Below are 15,707 nucleotides of genomic sequence, written 5' to 3'. Positions count from 1 at the left end.
TGTTAATGGTCTGCAAAGGCTAAAATCCCTGCTCCTCCAGAGGGAGTGTCTCTCCCACACAGAAGTTTTTACTATATTTGATAAAAAATACAATACTGTGAAAAGTATTGCTTTGCATTTTGAGTGTATTGTCTTTGAGACGAGCTGAGAATACTTCTGTTCTTCAGGTTTTTACTTTGTGGGTTATATTTTACACCCATAGTAACATAGAGATGTGTTATGATGGGATCTGAACTCATGAGGTTTTTAAAGACAGCCTCACCATTACCAAGGATTCTCCCCTGGGGGGCGGCAGAGCTCCATCAGGCTGCTTCCACAGCCGACTGCACTTCACTATTATCTCCCTAAAATGTGGATTAATTTAGCAGTGTTTCATTTAAACGTTGCATTACTTATCATTTATCATTCAGAGAAAACTGTAATGTCCTCGCTCTGGCACAAAGATCCATTTCCAACAATAAAACATTACTGTGTTTCAGCATCCAATCAATCCTTATGTACATTCAGAGGTCAGTATTTAGCATTTTATTACATACTTTTACTCCTTTAAAGATATGTTTCTAATACGTAAATTGAATTGCCAGCTGCATCATTTATTGATTAAGTCATCAAAGCATCAATAACTATAATCCTGTATATTACCGTTATAATGCAAGTAGAAATACACAGAATACAACAAAAAGTACATATTCTTTGTATCAGAACTTTGTTTACCAACAAGAGTAAAATGGTAATCATATATATATATATATATATATTTATGTATATATATATATATATATATATATATATACATAAATATATAAATATATATATATATATATATATATATTTATGTATATATATATATATATATATATATATATATATGATAGTAGATGGGGCCAATTTACTGCAGAATTACGGCTTTAGAAGTACTTCTAATTTGAATCAAGTACTCAGATCTTGTACTTGAGTGAAAGTAGAAGTACTCAGATCTTGTACTTGGGTAAAGTAGAAGTACTCAGGTCTTGTACTTGAGTAAAAGTAGAAGTACTCAGATCTTGTACTTGAGTAAAGTAAAAGTACTCAGATCTTGTACTTGAGTAAAAGTAGAAGTACTCAGATCTTGTACTTGAGTAAAGTAGAAGTACTCAGATCTTGTACTTGAGTAAAGTAGAAGTACTCAGGTCTTGTACTTGAGTAAAGTAAAAGTACTCAGATCTTGTACTTGAGTAAAGTAGAAGTACTCAGTTCTTGTACTTGAGTAAAAGTAGAAGTACTCAGATCTTGTACTTGAGTAAAAGTAGAAGTACTCAGATCTTGTACTTGAGTAAAGTAGAAGTACTCAGGTCTTGTACTTGAGTAAAAGTAGAAGTACTCAGATCTTGTACTTGAGTAAAGTAAAAGTACTCAGATCTTGTACTTGAGTAAAAGTAGAAGTACTCAGATCTTGTACTTGAGTAAAGTAGAAGTACTCAGATCTTGTACTTGAGTAAAGTAGAAGTACTCAGGTCTTGTAATTGAGTAAAAGTAGAAGTACTCAGATCTTGTACTTGAGTAAAGTAGAAGTACTCAGGTCTTGTACTTGAGTAAAAGTAGAAGTACTCAGATCTTGTACTTGAGTAAAGTAAAAGTACTCAGATCTTGTACTTGAGTAAAGTAGAAGTACTCAGATCTTGTACTTGAGTAAAGTAAAAGTACTCAGATCTTGTACTTGAGTAAAAGTAGAAGTACTCAGATCTTGTACTTGAGTAAAGTAGAAGTACTCAGATCTTGTACTTGAGTAAAGTAGAAGTACTCAGGTCTTGTACTTGAGTAAAGTAAAAGTACTCAGATCTTGTACTTGAGTAAAGTAGAAGTACTCAGTTCTTGTACTTGAGTAAAAGTAGAAGTACTCAGATCTTGTACTTGAGTAAAAGTAGAAGTACTCAGATCTTGTACTTGAGTAAAGTAGAAGTACTCAGGTCTTGTACTTGAGTAAAAGTAGAAGTACTCAGATCTTGTACTTGAGTAAAGTAAAAGTACTCAGATCTTGTACTTGAGTAAAAGTAGAAGTACTCAGATCTTGTACTTGAGTAAAGTAGAAGTACTCAGATCTTGTACTTGAGTAAAGTAGAAGTACTCAGGTCTTGTAATTGAGTAAAAGTAGAAGTACTCAGATCTTGTACTTGAGTAAAGTAGAAGTACTCAGGTCTTGTACTTGAGTAAAAGTAGAAGTACTCAGATCTTGTACTTGAGTAAAGTAAAAGTACTCAGATCTTGTACTTGAGTAAAAGTAGAAGTACTCAGATCTTGTACTTGAGTAAAGTAGAAGTACTCAGATCTTGTACTTGAGTAAAGTAGAAGTACTCAGGTCTTGTACTTGAGTAAAGTAAAAGTACTCAGATCTTGTACTTGAGTAAAGTAGAAGTACTCAGTTCTTGTACTTGAGTAAAAGTAGAAGTACTCAGATCTTGTACTTGAGTAAAAGTAGAAGTACTCAGATCTTGTACTTGAGTAAAGTAGAAGTACTCAGGTCTTGTACTTGAGTAAAAGTAGAAGTACTCAGATCTTGTACTTGAGTAAAGTAAAAGTACTCAGATCTTGTACTTGAGTAAAAGTAGAAGTACTCAGATCTTGTACTTGAGTAAAGTAGAAGTACTCAGATCTTGTACTTGAGTAAAGTAGAAGTACTCAGGTCTTGTAATTGAGTAAAAGTAGAAGTACTCAGATCTTGTACTTGAGTAAAATAGAAGTACTCAGGTCTTGTACTTGAGTAAAAGTAGAAGTACTCAGATCTTGTACTTGAGTAAAGTAAAAGTACTCAGATCTTGTACTTGAGTAAAGTAGAAGTACTCAGTTCTTGTAATTGAGTAAAAGTAGAAGTACTCAGATCTTGTACTTGAGTAAAGTAGAAGTACTCAGGTCTTGTACTTGAGTAAAAGTAGAAGTACTCAGATCTTGTACTTGAGTAAAGTAAAAGTACTCAGATCTTGTACTTGAGTAAAGTAGAAGTACTCAGGTCTTGTGCTTGAGTAAAGTACAAGTACTCAGGTCTTGTGCTTGAGTAAAGTACAAGTACTCAGATCTTGTACTTGAGTAAAGTAGAAGTACTCAGGTCTTGTACTTGAGTAAAGTAGAAGTACTCAGGTCTTGTGCTTGAGTAAAGTACAAGTACTCAGATCTTGTACTTGAGTAAAGTAGAAGTACTCAGGTCTTGTACTTGAGTAAAGTAGAAGTACTCAGATCTTGTGCTTGAGTAAAGTACAAGTACTCAGATCTTGTACTTGAGTAAAGTAAAAGTACTCAGATCTTGTACTTGAGTAAAAGTAGAAGTACTCAGATCTTGTACTTGAGTAAAGTAGAAGTACTCAGATCTTGTACTTGAGTAAAGTAGAAGTACTCAGGTCTTGTACTTCAGTAAAGTAAAAGTACTCAGATCTTGTACTTGAGTAAAGTAGAAGTACTCAGTTCTTGTACTTGAGTAAAAGTAGAAGTACTCAGATCTTGTACTTGAGTAAAAGTAGAAGTACTCAGATCTTGTACTTGAGTAAAGTAGAAGTACTCAGGTCTTGTACTTGAGTAAAAGTAGAAGTACTCAGATCTTGTACTTGAGTAAAGTAAAAGTACTCAGATCTTGTACTTGAGTAAAAGTAGAAGTACTCAGATCTTGTACTTGAGTAAAGTAGAAGTACTCAGATCTTGTACTTGAGTAAAGTAGAAGTACTCAGGTCTTGTACTTGAGTAAAGTAAAAGTACTCAGATCTTGTACTTGAGTAAAGTAGAAGTACTCAGTTCTTGTACTTGAGTAAAAGTAGAAGTACTCAGATCTTGTACTTGAGTAAAAGTAGAAGTACTCAGATCTTGTACTTGAGTAAAGTAGAAGTACTCAGGTCTTGTACTTGAGTAAAAGTAGAAGTACTCAGATCTTGTACTTGAGTAAAGTAAAAGTACTCAGATCTTGTACTTGAGTAAAAGTAGAAGTACTCAGATCTTGTACTTGAGTAAAGTAGAAGTACTCAGATCTTGTACTTGAGTAAAGTAGAAGTACTCAGGTCTTGTAATTGAGTAAAAGTAGAAGTACTCAGATCTTGTACTTGAGTAAAGTAGAAGTACTCAGGTCTTGTACTTGAGTAAAAGTAGAAGTACTCAGATCTTGTACTTGAGTAAAGTAAAAGTACTCAGATCTTGTACTTGAGTAAAAGTAGAAGTACTCAGATCTTGTACTTGAGTAAAGTAGAAGTACTCAGATCTTGTACTTGAGTAAAGTAGAAGTACTCAGGTCTTGTACTTGAGTAAAGTAAAAGTACTCAGATCTTGTACTTGAGTAAAGTAGAAGTACTCAGTTCTTGTACTTGAGTAAAAGTAGAAGTACTCAGATCTTGTACTTGAGTAAAGTAGAAGTACTCAGGTCTTGTACTTGAGTAAAGTAGAAGTACTCAGGTCTTGTGCTTGAGTAAAGTACAAGTACTCAGATCTTGTACTTGAGTAAAGTAGAAGTACTCAGGTCTTGTACTTGAGTAAAGTAGAAGTACTCAGGTCTTGTGCTTGAGTAAAGTACAAGTACTCAGATCTTGTACTTGAGTAAAGTAGAAGTACTCAGGTCTTGTACTTGAGTAAAGTAGAAGTACTCAGGTCTTGTACTTGAGTAAAGTAGAAGTACTCAGGTCTTGTACTTGAGTAAAGTAAGAGTACTCAGATCTTGTACTTGAGTAAAGTAGAAGTACTCAGGTCTTGTACTTGAGTAAAGTAGAAGTACTCAGATCTTGTACTTGAGTAAAAGTAGAAGTACTCAGATCTTGTACTTGAGTAAAGTAGAAGTACTCAGGTCTTGTACTTGAGTAAAGTAGAAGTACTCAGATCTTGTACTTGAGTAAAAGTAGAAGTACTCAGGTCTTGTACTTGAGTAAAGTAGAAGTACTCAGATCTTGTACTTGAGTAAAGTAGAAGTACTCAGATCTTGTACTTGAGTAAAGTAGAAGTACTCAGATCTTGTACTTGAGTAAAGTAGAAGTACTCAGATCTTGTACTTGAGTAAAGTAGAAGTACTCAGATCTTGTACTTGAGTAAAGTAGAAGTACTCAGGTCTTGTACTTGAGTAAAGTAGAAGTACTCAGGTCTTGTACTTGAGTAAAGTAGAAGTACTCAGGTCTTGTACTTGAGTAAAGTAGAAGTACTCAGGTCTTGTACTTGAGTAAAGTAGAAGTACCAGAGTGTAGGAATACTCTGTCACAGTAAAAGTATTCTAAATGTTCCTCCAGTGAAAGTAGAAAGTACTCTCCTCTCAATGTACTTAAAGTAGCGACAGTAAAAGTAGTCATTGTCTGATTGGTCCATTTCAGAATAATATCTCTGATCTGTTTTATAATGATTGATCATTAAAGTGTTCTCAGAGCTGGTAAAGGTGCAGCTAGTTTGAATGGCTTTGTATACTGCAGGGTAGCTGCTGGATTTACTGCAGGTGAACTACAGTCTGATTTAAGGGATTATATTTACCATCAGTAATCCTAATCTGCCTAGCAACTAAAGGGATTCAATACATGTAGTGGAGTAAAAGTACACCGTTTACCTCTCAAGTAAAGCACAGTACTTCAGTAAATGTACTTAGTTACTTCCCACTGCCGCTTTTTACTGTATTGAATTTTGGCACACTATTGGTGCTCATGTGTTCTTGTAACGGAGTATTTCTACAAGCAGTATCAGTACTTTTACTCGAGTACTGTGTCTGTCATGGAGCTGGAGGGCAGGGGGACTTGTTGCTGTCAGTGGGCGGGCCTTAATGCGCCATGCAGGGGGTGTCAATTGAAGGGGAGGAAAAAAAAAAACCCGAGTGAAGGGAGTTACCTCTGCGCTGCGCGAGATATGAGACCGGGCCGTTTTGCAGTCGGTGCCCTTTTCTATTAAACAAGGAAATCCCCGCAATTACAGGGGACCACAGGAGCCAGAAAACCAGGGGGGACATTTGGACAGCTTCGCCCCGGAAACAGCACTCACACAGCGGGCTTTCTGCAGGAGGATCGGTCGGTGCATGTGTGTGTGAGTGTGTGTATGTGTGTGTGTGTGTGTGTGTGTGTGTGTGTGTGTGTGTTTACAAGTGTTTGAACCAGTGCCACAAACGAGGGAAGGACGATAAAGCCGAGGAAGGAAGGAGGGATGGTGGACAACTCGAGCAGCAGTAAGGCACAAATGGTGAGTCCTTCGCATTGATCTGGAACCAGCTGTGGGAAAAATCATTTCCCCCAAAAAACTGAGTTGCTAATTTGACCTTTATGATAGGTGGCTCTTCTTCCCAAATTCAAACCCTACTTTGTGGATCTCCAGGAGTTATGCTTGTTTGTGTCCTAAACATCCATATTTGTGAGGATGTGGCAGCCAGCGAAATGCGGAAAAGGTGCACATTTCTCAGAGCTGGAAGAAGTATTCAGATCCTTCACTTTGGTAAATACATCCAGGATAAAACCAACCATTAGTGGTGAAAGTCCTGCACTTATATCGTGTTTAAGTTAAAGTACAGATCAGCGAAATGAACTTAAAGTATAACAAGTAGTGAAAAATGGCCTCCATGTGTCAGTTATTACTATTTATATGACATTATGAGATGATAAGAGAGTGTTAATGCATCAATTAGCATGTTACTCTGGTAGATAAACAACGTTTTGATACAAACAGGTATTTAAATGTTGTATTTTGGATAATTCAACTTTTTTTGACCTTTTTAAACAGATTCTTTGGCGATGTTTTACGTTTAAAGTGGAATAACTGTAGTTTAGTTAAAGAAAAATGTAGTAGTACTAGTAAATATAAGTACTTGAGTATATGTACTTAGTTACTTCCTCTGACATTTTTTTAGCAGTTAATGTGAGTTTGAACATGTATGGGGACTAGTTTACTACACTTTGCAGTAGTGGTGCAGCTAAACGCTCCTGTGTGTAGAAATGAACTGAAATGATAAAGAAGTGGGTATTTTTATGCAATAACCTCCATTTAGTGGCATTTCTGTGACTTAATGCATTACATCTTGCTATGAATTGGATCTAAAGTCAATGTGATAATCCTTTTGAATTAAAAGAAGCTCAAGCTCATTTTTCTAGTCATTTATTTTTCAATTTTGCTGCATTTGAACTTCTTTCAGTGGAATGTGATTGACTTTTAAAGGACCATTTCACTGTCAGCATAGTAATTGGACCAGATATTTCCACCAACTCTTTAATACAGTGTTTTTAATGATCAGATTTGGACCTAAAAATCTCTCTCTACCCCTAAAATAAGTGTTTTTCTCTCGTAGTGTTTCCGTTTACTGTGTTTCCCTGGTGTTTGAACCATTCTGCAGGACTCCTCTAAAGACATTTGAGGTTGCTTTTGTATTTTTGTAAAGGTTTGCAATGAGCCTGGTGGTCTGTTCCTGCTTCCACACATGCTCAGGGAGTTATTGTACAAGTTCAGAGCCCCCTACGTCACCACAGTTTACATATTTCCTTTGTTTATACAAGTATAGTTTGTTTTTGAGATGCTGAGGATTTTCCCACTTCGCTCTCAGCTCTCAGCTCAAACAGCGACTAAAGAGCCAGAAGCTTTTCCTATGTGATGGTTGGATTACCCACGGTGTTTTCCTTATGTTCAAAGCAGGCTCCTTTGGTTCTAGTGTGGGAGGAACGTGTGTCATGTCTCATTTGATCCTGTATAGTGGGACTGTGGTCAGATATCTGCAACTTTAGACTGAGTTGAAGTAATTAAGAAAATAGAAGCTATCTGTCCAATATAACTGATCCAGCGTCCTCTAAACTTCAAAGTCAGTCCACCAGGAGTACAAATACAATACAAATATTCCATTTCTGATCCTTTAAATGTCAGAAATGGCTTCACAATCCTCAATAACCTCCAAAAACACTCCAAAATTGTCCAAATCGGTCAAGCCATTTTTAACCGTTGACCACATAATGCTAACTCAAGCTAGTTAGCGCAACTTATGCTAATAGAGACTATAAAGGGGTAATACCATTTCAGACTCATTTTCACTCTGGTGGAATGTTTTCCTCTTTAATTAAGACATCAGAAGATATATTGACTTTTCTTTTGGACGGTTTTAAAGCAGCTGATGGTAGTTTGAACATGTATGTATGTGAATGGAGACTGGTTTATATTTTGCAGTCGTGGTGCCGCTACTGATTAATGACGTTACTACTTGAGTTACGTGAGAACAAGCGGGTATTTTAATGCAATATCCTCGACTCGGAGGCTTCTTTCTGACTGGTTTGTCATCCCTGGATCCTCTTGTCTCCCCCCCCTACAGCCCAGCATGTCTCAGGAACCCGGAGTGGCCTTCCCTCAGAGCAGCTCCTCGGGGGGGATGAAGCTGGAGGCCGTCATGGAGCAGCTCCAGCGGCAGCAGCAGGCCCGACTGGAGATGGAGCGCAAGGAGAGGAAGCTGCGAGAGGCGCACATCATGTACGCCCAGCAGGTCGCCGCCCAGCAGGCCATCCTGGCGGCAGCCCGGGCGTCCGGGGCCAGCTTCATGGGCAAAACCCTGGGGGTCCCCGGGGTCATGCTACCCCCGAGAGTCTCCAATCAAAGCAGCGTGGACTCAGAGCGGGAGGACGACGAAGACCGGGGCCGGGACTCCGGGGACGAGGATGACGACAACGAGATGATGGAGGGCGACGAGGGTAGCGAGGAGGACGAGGGCAGCGCCAGCGGCCTAGAGTTCCTCCGCAAGCAGACCCTCGCCCTACAGCAGAGCGCCTCCCGCATCCCGCCGCGTCCCTACGGCAGCTACTCGGCATCCGCCCCCCAGAGATCTGCGTCCCCGCCCATCAGGGTGAAGCAGGAGCCCGACGAGGGGCTCTCCCCGGCGGGGCCGCACTCCGCCACCTCGCCAAACGGACAGGCCGAATGGGGCTTTGACGATCACTTCAGACAGGTACGTGGATCCATTCCTTTGCTTTCATTCAGAGCGACGCACAGTAAGTGTGTCTGCCGGACGACGAAACAGAGGACTTATCCTCTCCGCCGCCTCAGGTCTGTCGGGGCGAGGAGACCAAATCTTCTTCTGTTTCTACAGTATTGCAAACCTACATGGTGCAGCCGCTGTAGAGGATGTTCAGACTCTCCTCATATCAGTCCTCATCATTTCCTCTTGAGTCCTGTTTCCTAGTTGGTCCTCCGAACTGTTTTCCTCAAACTGAAGCTGGCTGCTCTTCAGCAGGGCTTTCCTCGATTAAAGCCTTTATTTTGTTGATTAAATCGACAACTTTTTCCCAAACGAATAATCATGCCCCACGTTAACCTGACATGTGCTTATGAGTTTCTGGGGAAAAAGCATGAAAAATGAGTAAATAAATCACATGTAATTTCTCTTTTATAGCCCAATATCACAACATATACATATGCAGAGCCATCATAAAGGACAGATTAAAAAGGACTAAATGATGATGTGAAAGTATATGAAGTAAAGCGTCCAGGAGGGTGTTTATGGGATATGTTGGGAGACTAAGACCAACATGATTTTTGGATAACATCACAAATTATTCCCGATCTTTATCTGTTTTAGAAGTGAAATGGTCCAATCTCTCCTCAACTGGAATGCATATCAATACATTCCCCAGAGTAATTCCTTTCACTGCCCCCTCCCCTCGAGGGTTTATATGATCTCTCCGTGCGGCCCCCCTGCTGTGAGCGTCTGCCTGATCTTGATTGTAGTACAAACCTCTCCCGCAGGATCTGTGTGAGATGCTTCGAGTCTCTACGGACGGATGACCGTCGGTTGGCTTTTGTGGCAAAAAAAAAAATCCTCCTAAGTGAGTCATGGCAGAGCGCCAGGGCCGGGGCGCAATGTGTTCACACTCCCCCTGTGCTCACATACTCTCAGTGTGTGTGTGTGTGTGTGTGTGTGTGTGTGTGTGTGTCCCTCTTGGCACAGTGCTCAGCCTCTGGTTTGGCTGGGATCCAGGCAGCGGAGTCAGCCGGAGCAGGACTGCCGCTGCGAGGCTGTGGGTGGTTGGCCGGGTCAGCACGAGCATTTTGGGTGGGTGGGAAGTTTAGATGTAGTGCACAGTAGCAACCTGTCACACACACACACACACACACACACACAGCCCCCCTGCCCCAATCCAAGTCCGAGAGTTTTTCGGCTGTGTGCCAAGTGCACTTTCCCTTGAAGGTAAATATTGCCTCATCACAGCGTTACAAAACGCTGGAATGCCTCCTGGGAGCCGAGCTGCAGGCTTCCAGAGGAGGAAGAAGTACTTGCATCTTGTACTGTAGTACAAGTAGAAGTACTCAGATCTTGTACTTGAGTAAAGTAGAAGTACTCAGGTCTTGTTCTTGAGTAAAGTAGAAGTACTCAGAGCTTGTAGTTGAGTAAAGTAGAAGTACCCAGGTCTTGTACTTGAGTAAAGTAGAAGTACTCAGATCTTGTACTTGAGTAAAGTAGAAGTACTCAGGTCTTGTACTTGAGTAAAGTAGAAGTACTCAGGTCTTGTTCTTGAGTAAAGTAGAAGTACTCAGAGCTTGTAGTTGAGTAAAGTAGAAGTACTCAGGTCTTGTACTTGAGTAAAGTAGAAGTACTCAGGTCTTGTACTTGAGTAAAGTAGAAGTACCAGAGTGTAGGAATACTCTGTCACAGTAAAAGTATTTTAAATGTTCCTCCAGTGAAAGTAGAAAGTACTCTCATCAAAATCAACCTAAAGTACCAAAAGGAAAAGTGTGTGTGTGTGTGTGTGTGTGTGTGTGTGTGTGTGTGTGTGTGTGTGTGTGTGTGTGTGTGTGTGTGTGTGTGTGTGTGTGTGTGTGTGTGTGTGTGTGTGTGTGTGTGTGTGTGTGTGTTATATAAAGGGTGGGCAGTGACAGGACATGCTGTATCGGAGCTTGATCACTATCATGTGTCTGGGTTTTATTACTGGCTATTTAAAGGCAGATGTCTCCGGACGGTGCTTCCCTCTCTAAAGCACATTTCCAAATTTAGGGAAGGAATTTGTATCTGTGTGTGTGTGTGTGTGTGTGTGTGTGGGGGGGGGGGGGGCGAGGAGCTGCATTTTTATCAGTATTGTATGTCAACGATGTCCCCTCGCAGGCGTCTGTTAAATTCAAAATAGAGCTGTTCATACTTTATCTCTGATTGAAATCACATTAGGGGGAATATATTTGGTGTTTTGAAATGACCTTTAAAGAGTCTCCTTTGATCTGATCGACTCTGAATAACATTTTATAGACCAAACGATGAATAAATACAAAGAGAATAAGCATTATTTCAAAGAAAAGTCAGATTGGTGCCTCCCCACAGTCTTGAAGATGCATGTTCTATGTTTTAAATTGCATAAAAGTGAATATCTCTGGGTTTTGGACTGACAAACCAACAGTTTTAAAGACGCCACCATGGCTTTAATGGTTCGCTGCATTGACTCACATGCTTCCTGATACCTGTAGGATGCATCTCTGATACTGGTGTCAGAAATCTCCTTACAAACCATCGCTGGAGTCTCAGAGCGTTGCACGAGAGGAGTTTTATTATTCTGTGAGATGGTTTTGTCGGAGCAGAAGATCAGAGTCGTATTTGACCGTCCCCCTCTCTCTCTCTCTCTCTCTCTCTCTGTGGCTCGGTGTCTTTTATTAGGAGGGGTGGGCGAGCTCGGCCTGAGGGGTGGGGGTTAGGGGGGAGGCATTATGCGACGAGAATTGGTCTTTTTTTGTTTCCTCCCTTTCATCCTTCCTGTCATTATGTCAGCTCTGCAGTATTTAATGACGGCTCATCTCTTCAGGCAGTTTCAGGTTGCAGCGCTGAAGGGGGGAGGGGAACATGGTGGAGGCATGGGGACAGTTTGGAGGCAGGGGGACGGTGGGGAGGCAGGGGGACAGTCGTACATTTTTTACGAAATTTACAACTAATTCTTCAGAATGACGTTTCCTCAAACATCTGGAATGTTTTCAAAATGTTGAGTTATAAAAAATTCAAATTCTTGTTTCAAAATTATCAAAATCCTCCAAAGAAATCTGACAGGGGGACAGGGTGGAGGCAGGGGACAGGGTGGAGGCAGGGGGACAGCGTGGAGGCGGGGGGACGGTGGGGAGGCAGGGGGACAGCGTGGAGGCAGGGAGACGGTGGGGAGGCAGGGGGACAGTGTGGAGTCAGGGGGACAGCGTGGAGTCAGGGGGACAGGGTGGAGTCAGGGGGACTGCGTGGAGTCAGGGGGACAGGGTGGAGTCAGGGGGACTGCGTGGAGTCAGGGGGACAGCGTGGAGTCAGGGGGACAGGGTGGAGTCAGGGGGACAGTGTGGAGTCAGGGGGACAGGGTGGTTGTTGTTTTTTGATGTCATTGTCTTGGAGAGGCCAGAGACGAGCCTGGCAGATGCCGCAAATACCAACCCCCCCCCCCCAAACCCCCCCTCACCTCCTCTCTCTCCAGTAATAATATAGGAGGACATTCATCAGGACCTAAAAGCAGAGCTGGGAGGAAGTACTGTAACTGAGTAAAAGTACCGGTGCATTGCTGTCGAAATACAAGATGATCCAAATGTACTTAAAGTGCAACGAGAGGGTCCAAACACAACGAGAGGGTCCAAACACAACGAGAGGGTCCAAACACAACGAGAGGGTCCAAACAGAACGAGAGGGTCCAAACACAACGAGAGGGTCCAAACAGAACGAGAGGGTGCAAACACAACGAGAGGGTCCAAACAGAACGAGAGGGTCCAAACACAACGAGAGGGTCCAAACACAATGAGAGGGTCCAAACACAACGAGAGGGTCCAAACAGAACGAGAGGGTCCAAACAGAACGAGAGGGTCCAAACAGAACGAGAGGGTCCAAACAGAACGAGAGGGTCCAAACAGAACGTTAAATAGAATAACTGACCCAACTTTTACTGAATCACGTGTTCGTAACTGATCCAAGTCCAACTCTTGCTGGACTTTGCGTAATTTATTCTTCTATTTAAACCGATTTTCTTCACTTAATCAAATCAAATGAAGCTCCAGAGTGCGTGCCTCCCTCCTCCTCATCGCTGTCCGGTCCTCCTTAGTGTTTTGAGGGCCCACACAGGTCAGATGGGGGTGGGGGGGCTGGTGTCCTCCTGTCAGTGATGTATGTGTGGTGACCTCAGCCCCGTCCTAAACAGCAGCAGAGTAAATAAATGTCAAACAAGGGGACGGACAAAGGCGTCACGCGTGGAGGGCGAGTCTGGAGGGTGGGCCGCTCCGGCTATTTGGCCTCCAGGACAGAGGCTGCATGACCCCTGTAATCCCCACCCCACCCACCCCCCCCCCCCCCCCCCAACACCACCATGCATCCTGCTCACATATGCCCCTCCAGATAATCCCTGTGTTTTAATCAAGCCTTAATGTCCCAGTATACTGTAGTGGTGATTGGGAACGATTAGAGCTGCACCATTAATACAAAGCCCAGTATGGACCACTGCAACTCCAGAAATCCCAGTCAGAGATGATTTAAAAAAAGGCAAAATATGAGAGGATATCTGAATGAAGTGTGGTGGTGCGTACCCCCCCCCCCCGCATGCTGCAGGTGGAGTGAACTTGTGGCTTTGGTGAAACAGCTTCAATCTTTACGTTCACACCTGCGATCTGTTCCAGTGCGTCCTGTCTTTCTTTGACAAGTGAGACGTTAGCGTGGCGACGTTAGCGTGGCGACGTTAGCGTGGCGACGTTAGCGTGGCTGTGACGGCAGAGAGAGATAAGACTACCCAGAGAAGAACTGACACCGGGACTTCCCATCCAGTCACTGCAAAGCACCTAATCGTCTCTAGATATCTTGTGGTTCATTGAGGAAGGAGACTCAAAGCATTCTCAACTTTGATTCCATTGGTTTCTTTGCATTGTGACGTTGCTTCATGTCCAATGCACGGCTGGCTTTGACTCTCTTAGCCGCTGTCTTTTCTCTGTTGATTCTTAGGTGACCATCAAAGCAACGCCCCCTCTAAAGCAGCTCGAGCATCATTTCAAACACTACCAGACAAAGGAGCGTCTGAGAAGTTAGCTTAGCGTTAGCAGCAACGTTAGCATGGCTATTTCACATTTGGGGGTTTGTATCGCTAGTAATGAACCTCTTTATCCAATCAGTACGTGCATTTTTTGAAATCCTCCTTCTTCAGCTGCGCTCACTTAGACCTGAGGTGGTCTCAAGATGTAAAGTGGGTTCTATCCACACACTTTGCAAATGGAAAACCATGAAAAAGCTTTTCCAAGCGAGGCAAGTTGAGTGGAAACGTAGAAAGAGTGGTAGAAAGTGCAGTTTCAGACTCACATATGGACTTTTCTTGATTTTTCAGTGAACATATTGGGCCATTTTTGACATTTAAAGACATTACCCTGGACTTTTAGACACACATATGAGAATCTCTCACTTCATATAACAATAATATAATGTTTCCCAACTTTTTAAAGGGTTTTAGACCGGCAAAACAAGACATCTCAAACATTGTTTTAGACTTTGAGAGGAGGACATTTCTTACTGTTTTTCTGCCATTTTATTGACCAAACAATTAATACAATATGAGAAATGATTGTTGGTTGCAAAAAAAGGGGGGATGTTGCATCCTTAAAAGATATAGTGACATTGATTTAACGTTTACTATGATTTATAAATGATCTGCAGCTTCAGAGAATGAACACATCCGACTCAAACCAGGGCAAAAGGTTTCTGTGGGAAAGGGGCAACTGTCACTGCCGCGCTCCTGCCCCGTCTGCCGAGCACTGTTGCATAATTTAACCGTCGCCCCGGCAACACATCATGCAGGAAGTGGTTGATCTGCACGGCTGCAGCGCACAGATCAATAAGGAGTGTGTGTGTGTGTGTGTGTGTGTGTGCGTGTGTGTGAGCTTTTAGAGGCAGGAATGCTCAGCGTCCTCGTTTATGACTCATTCATGATGAATGAAGAGGAGGAGCAGGCTGGGGGGGTGATAATGGATTACAGGTAACAGAAAGAAGAAAGGGTATCTTAAAGTTACAGTGAAAAGGAAGCAGCATTGGGATTATAATATCTGGACACTAAAATACTACGTTTGCTTTTAATGAATGAACTACTCTCAAACACAAGAGGACACATTTCTGATCCTAAATATCACATCAAGTTCAACTCGTCTAATCGGTATTTCCTTCCTATTGGATTCATTTGCAATGCATTGGTAATCGAGGTCATTCAAAAATAAAGTAACCTTCCCAAACCTGCTCAGCAGATGGATTTTTGGGGGATTTTTGACAGTGGTTTTCACCGTAAGCCTAAAAAAAGTCACGAGGATTAGAATAACTGTTAGACTCACGTGCTCATAACAAAAGCACAGTCAAATGTGAAAGTGATGCCAGGAAACATTATCTCTGCTGGTCAGAAAGGGTTTACTGAGTCCAGAGATATGGAGATGGGGTCAGATGTCTGGTCAGACGGCAGAGACAGCTTACGGAGGATAAATAGGGGATGGATGTCCGGTGGGTCTGCGGGGGACGAGTGGCAGGCAGCAGGCTGACACTGAGACTGAGATTTCTGATCCTTTCTTTTACTCTCCTTTTTTCTGGAGAGGAAGTAAAGGAACCGGAACTCTGGATCTATTTGTTGTTGGAGGTGCGATATATGACTCAGCAGCTTTAAGACATGAAGACACTGTTATTTTAATGCCGGATTTTCACCTGAAAGTGGGCGGGGCTTAATTTTGTGTGAACAACCTTAGCAGTATTTACTCCACGCTTCATACTGACCCGGTTCCTATGTTTCTGGATGTGATGCTGGTCGTCTCATAGCTGTCAG

General features: G+C 42.0%; 1 protein-coding gene across 3 annotated transcripts in view; it reads left to right on the top strand.

The window, feature by feature from the left end:
• The first annotated feature begins 5,823 nt into the window (after positions 1–5,823).
• The window catches only part of LOC134863619 (AT-rich interactive domain-containing protein 3B-like), a 76,854-nt gene continuing 66,970 nt past the window's right edge, over positions 5,824–15,707 (top strand). For all 3 annotated transcript variants that reach the window (XM_063882244.1, XM_063882243.1, XM_063882242.1), the window contains exons 1-2: positions 5,824–6,150; positions 8,252–8,878. In XM_063882244.1, coding sequence (XP_063738314.1) covers positions 6,115–6,150; positions 8,252–8,878 — 663 coding nt within the window. In that variant the 5' untranslated portion in view covers positions 5,824–6,114. The remainder of the gene's footprint in view (positions 6,151–8,251; positions 8,879–15,707) is intronic.

The sequence above is a fragment of the Eleginops maclovinus genome, chromosome 4 (assembly GCF_036324505.1).
Source record: "Eleginops maclovinus isolate JMC-PN-2008 ecotype Puerto Natales chromosome 4, JC_Emac_rtc_rv5, whole genome shotgun sequence".
Lineage (NCBI taxonomy): Eukaryota > Metazoa > Chordata > Actinopteri > Perciformes > Eleginopidae > Eleginops > Eleginops maclovinus.
Note: the sequence above shows the minus strand (reverse complement) of the source record. Positions and strands in the feature narration are given on the sequence as shown.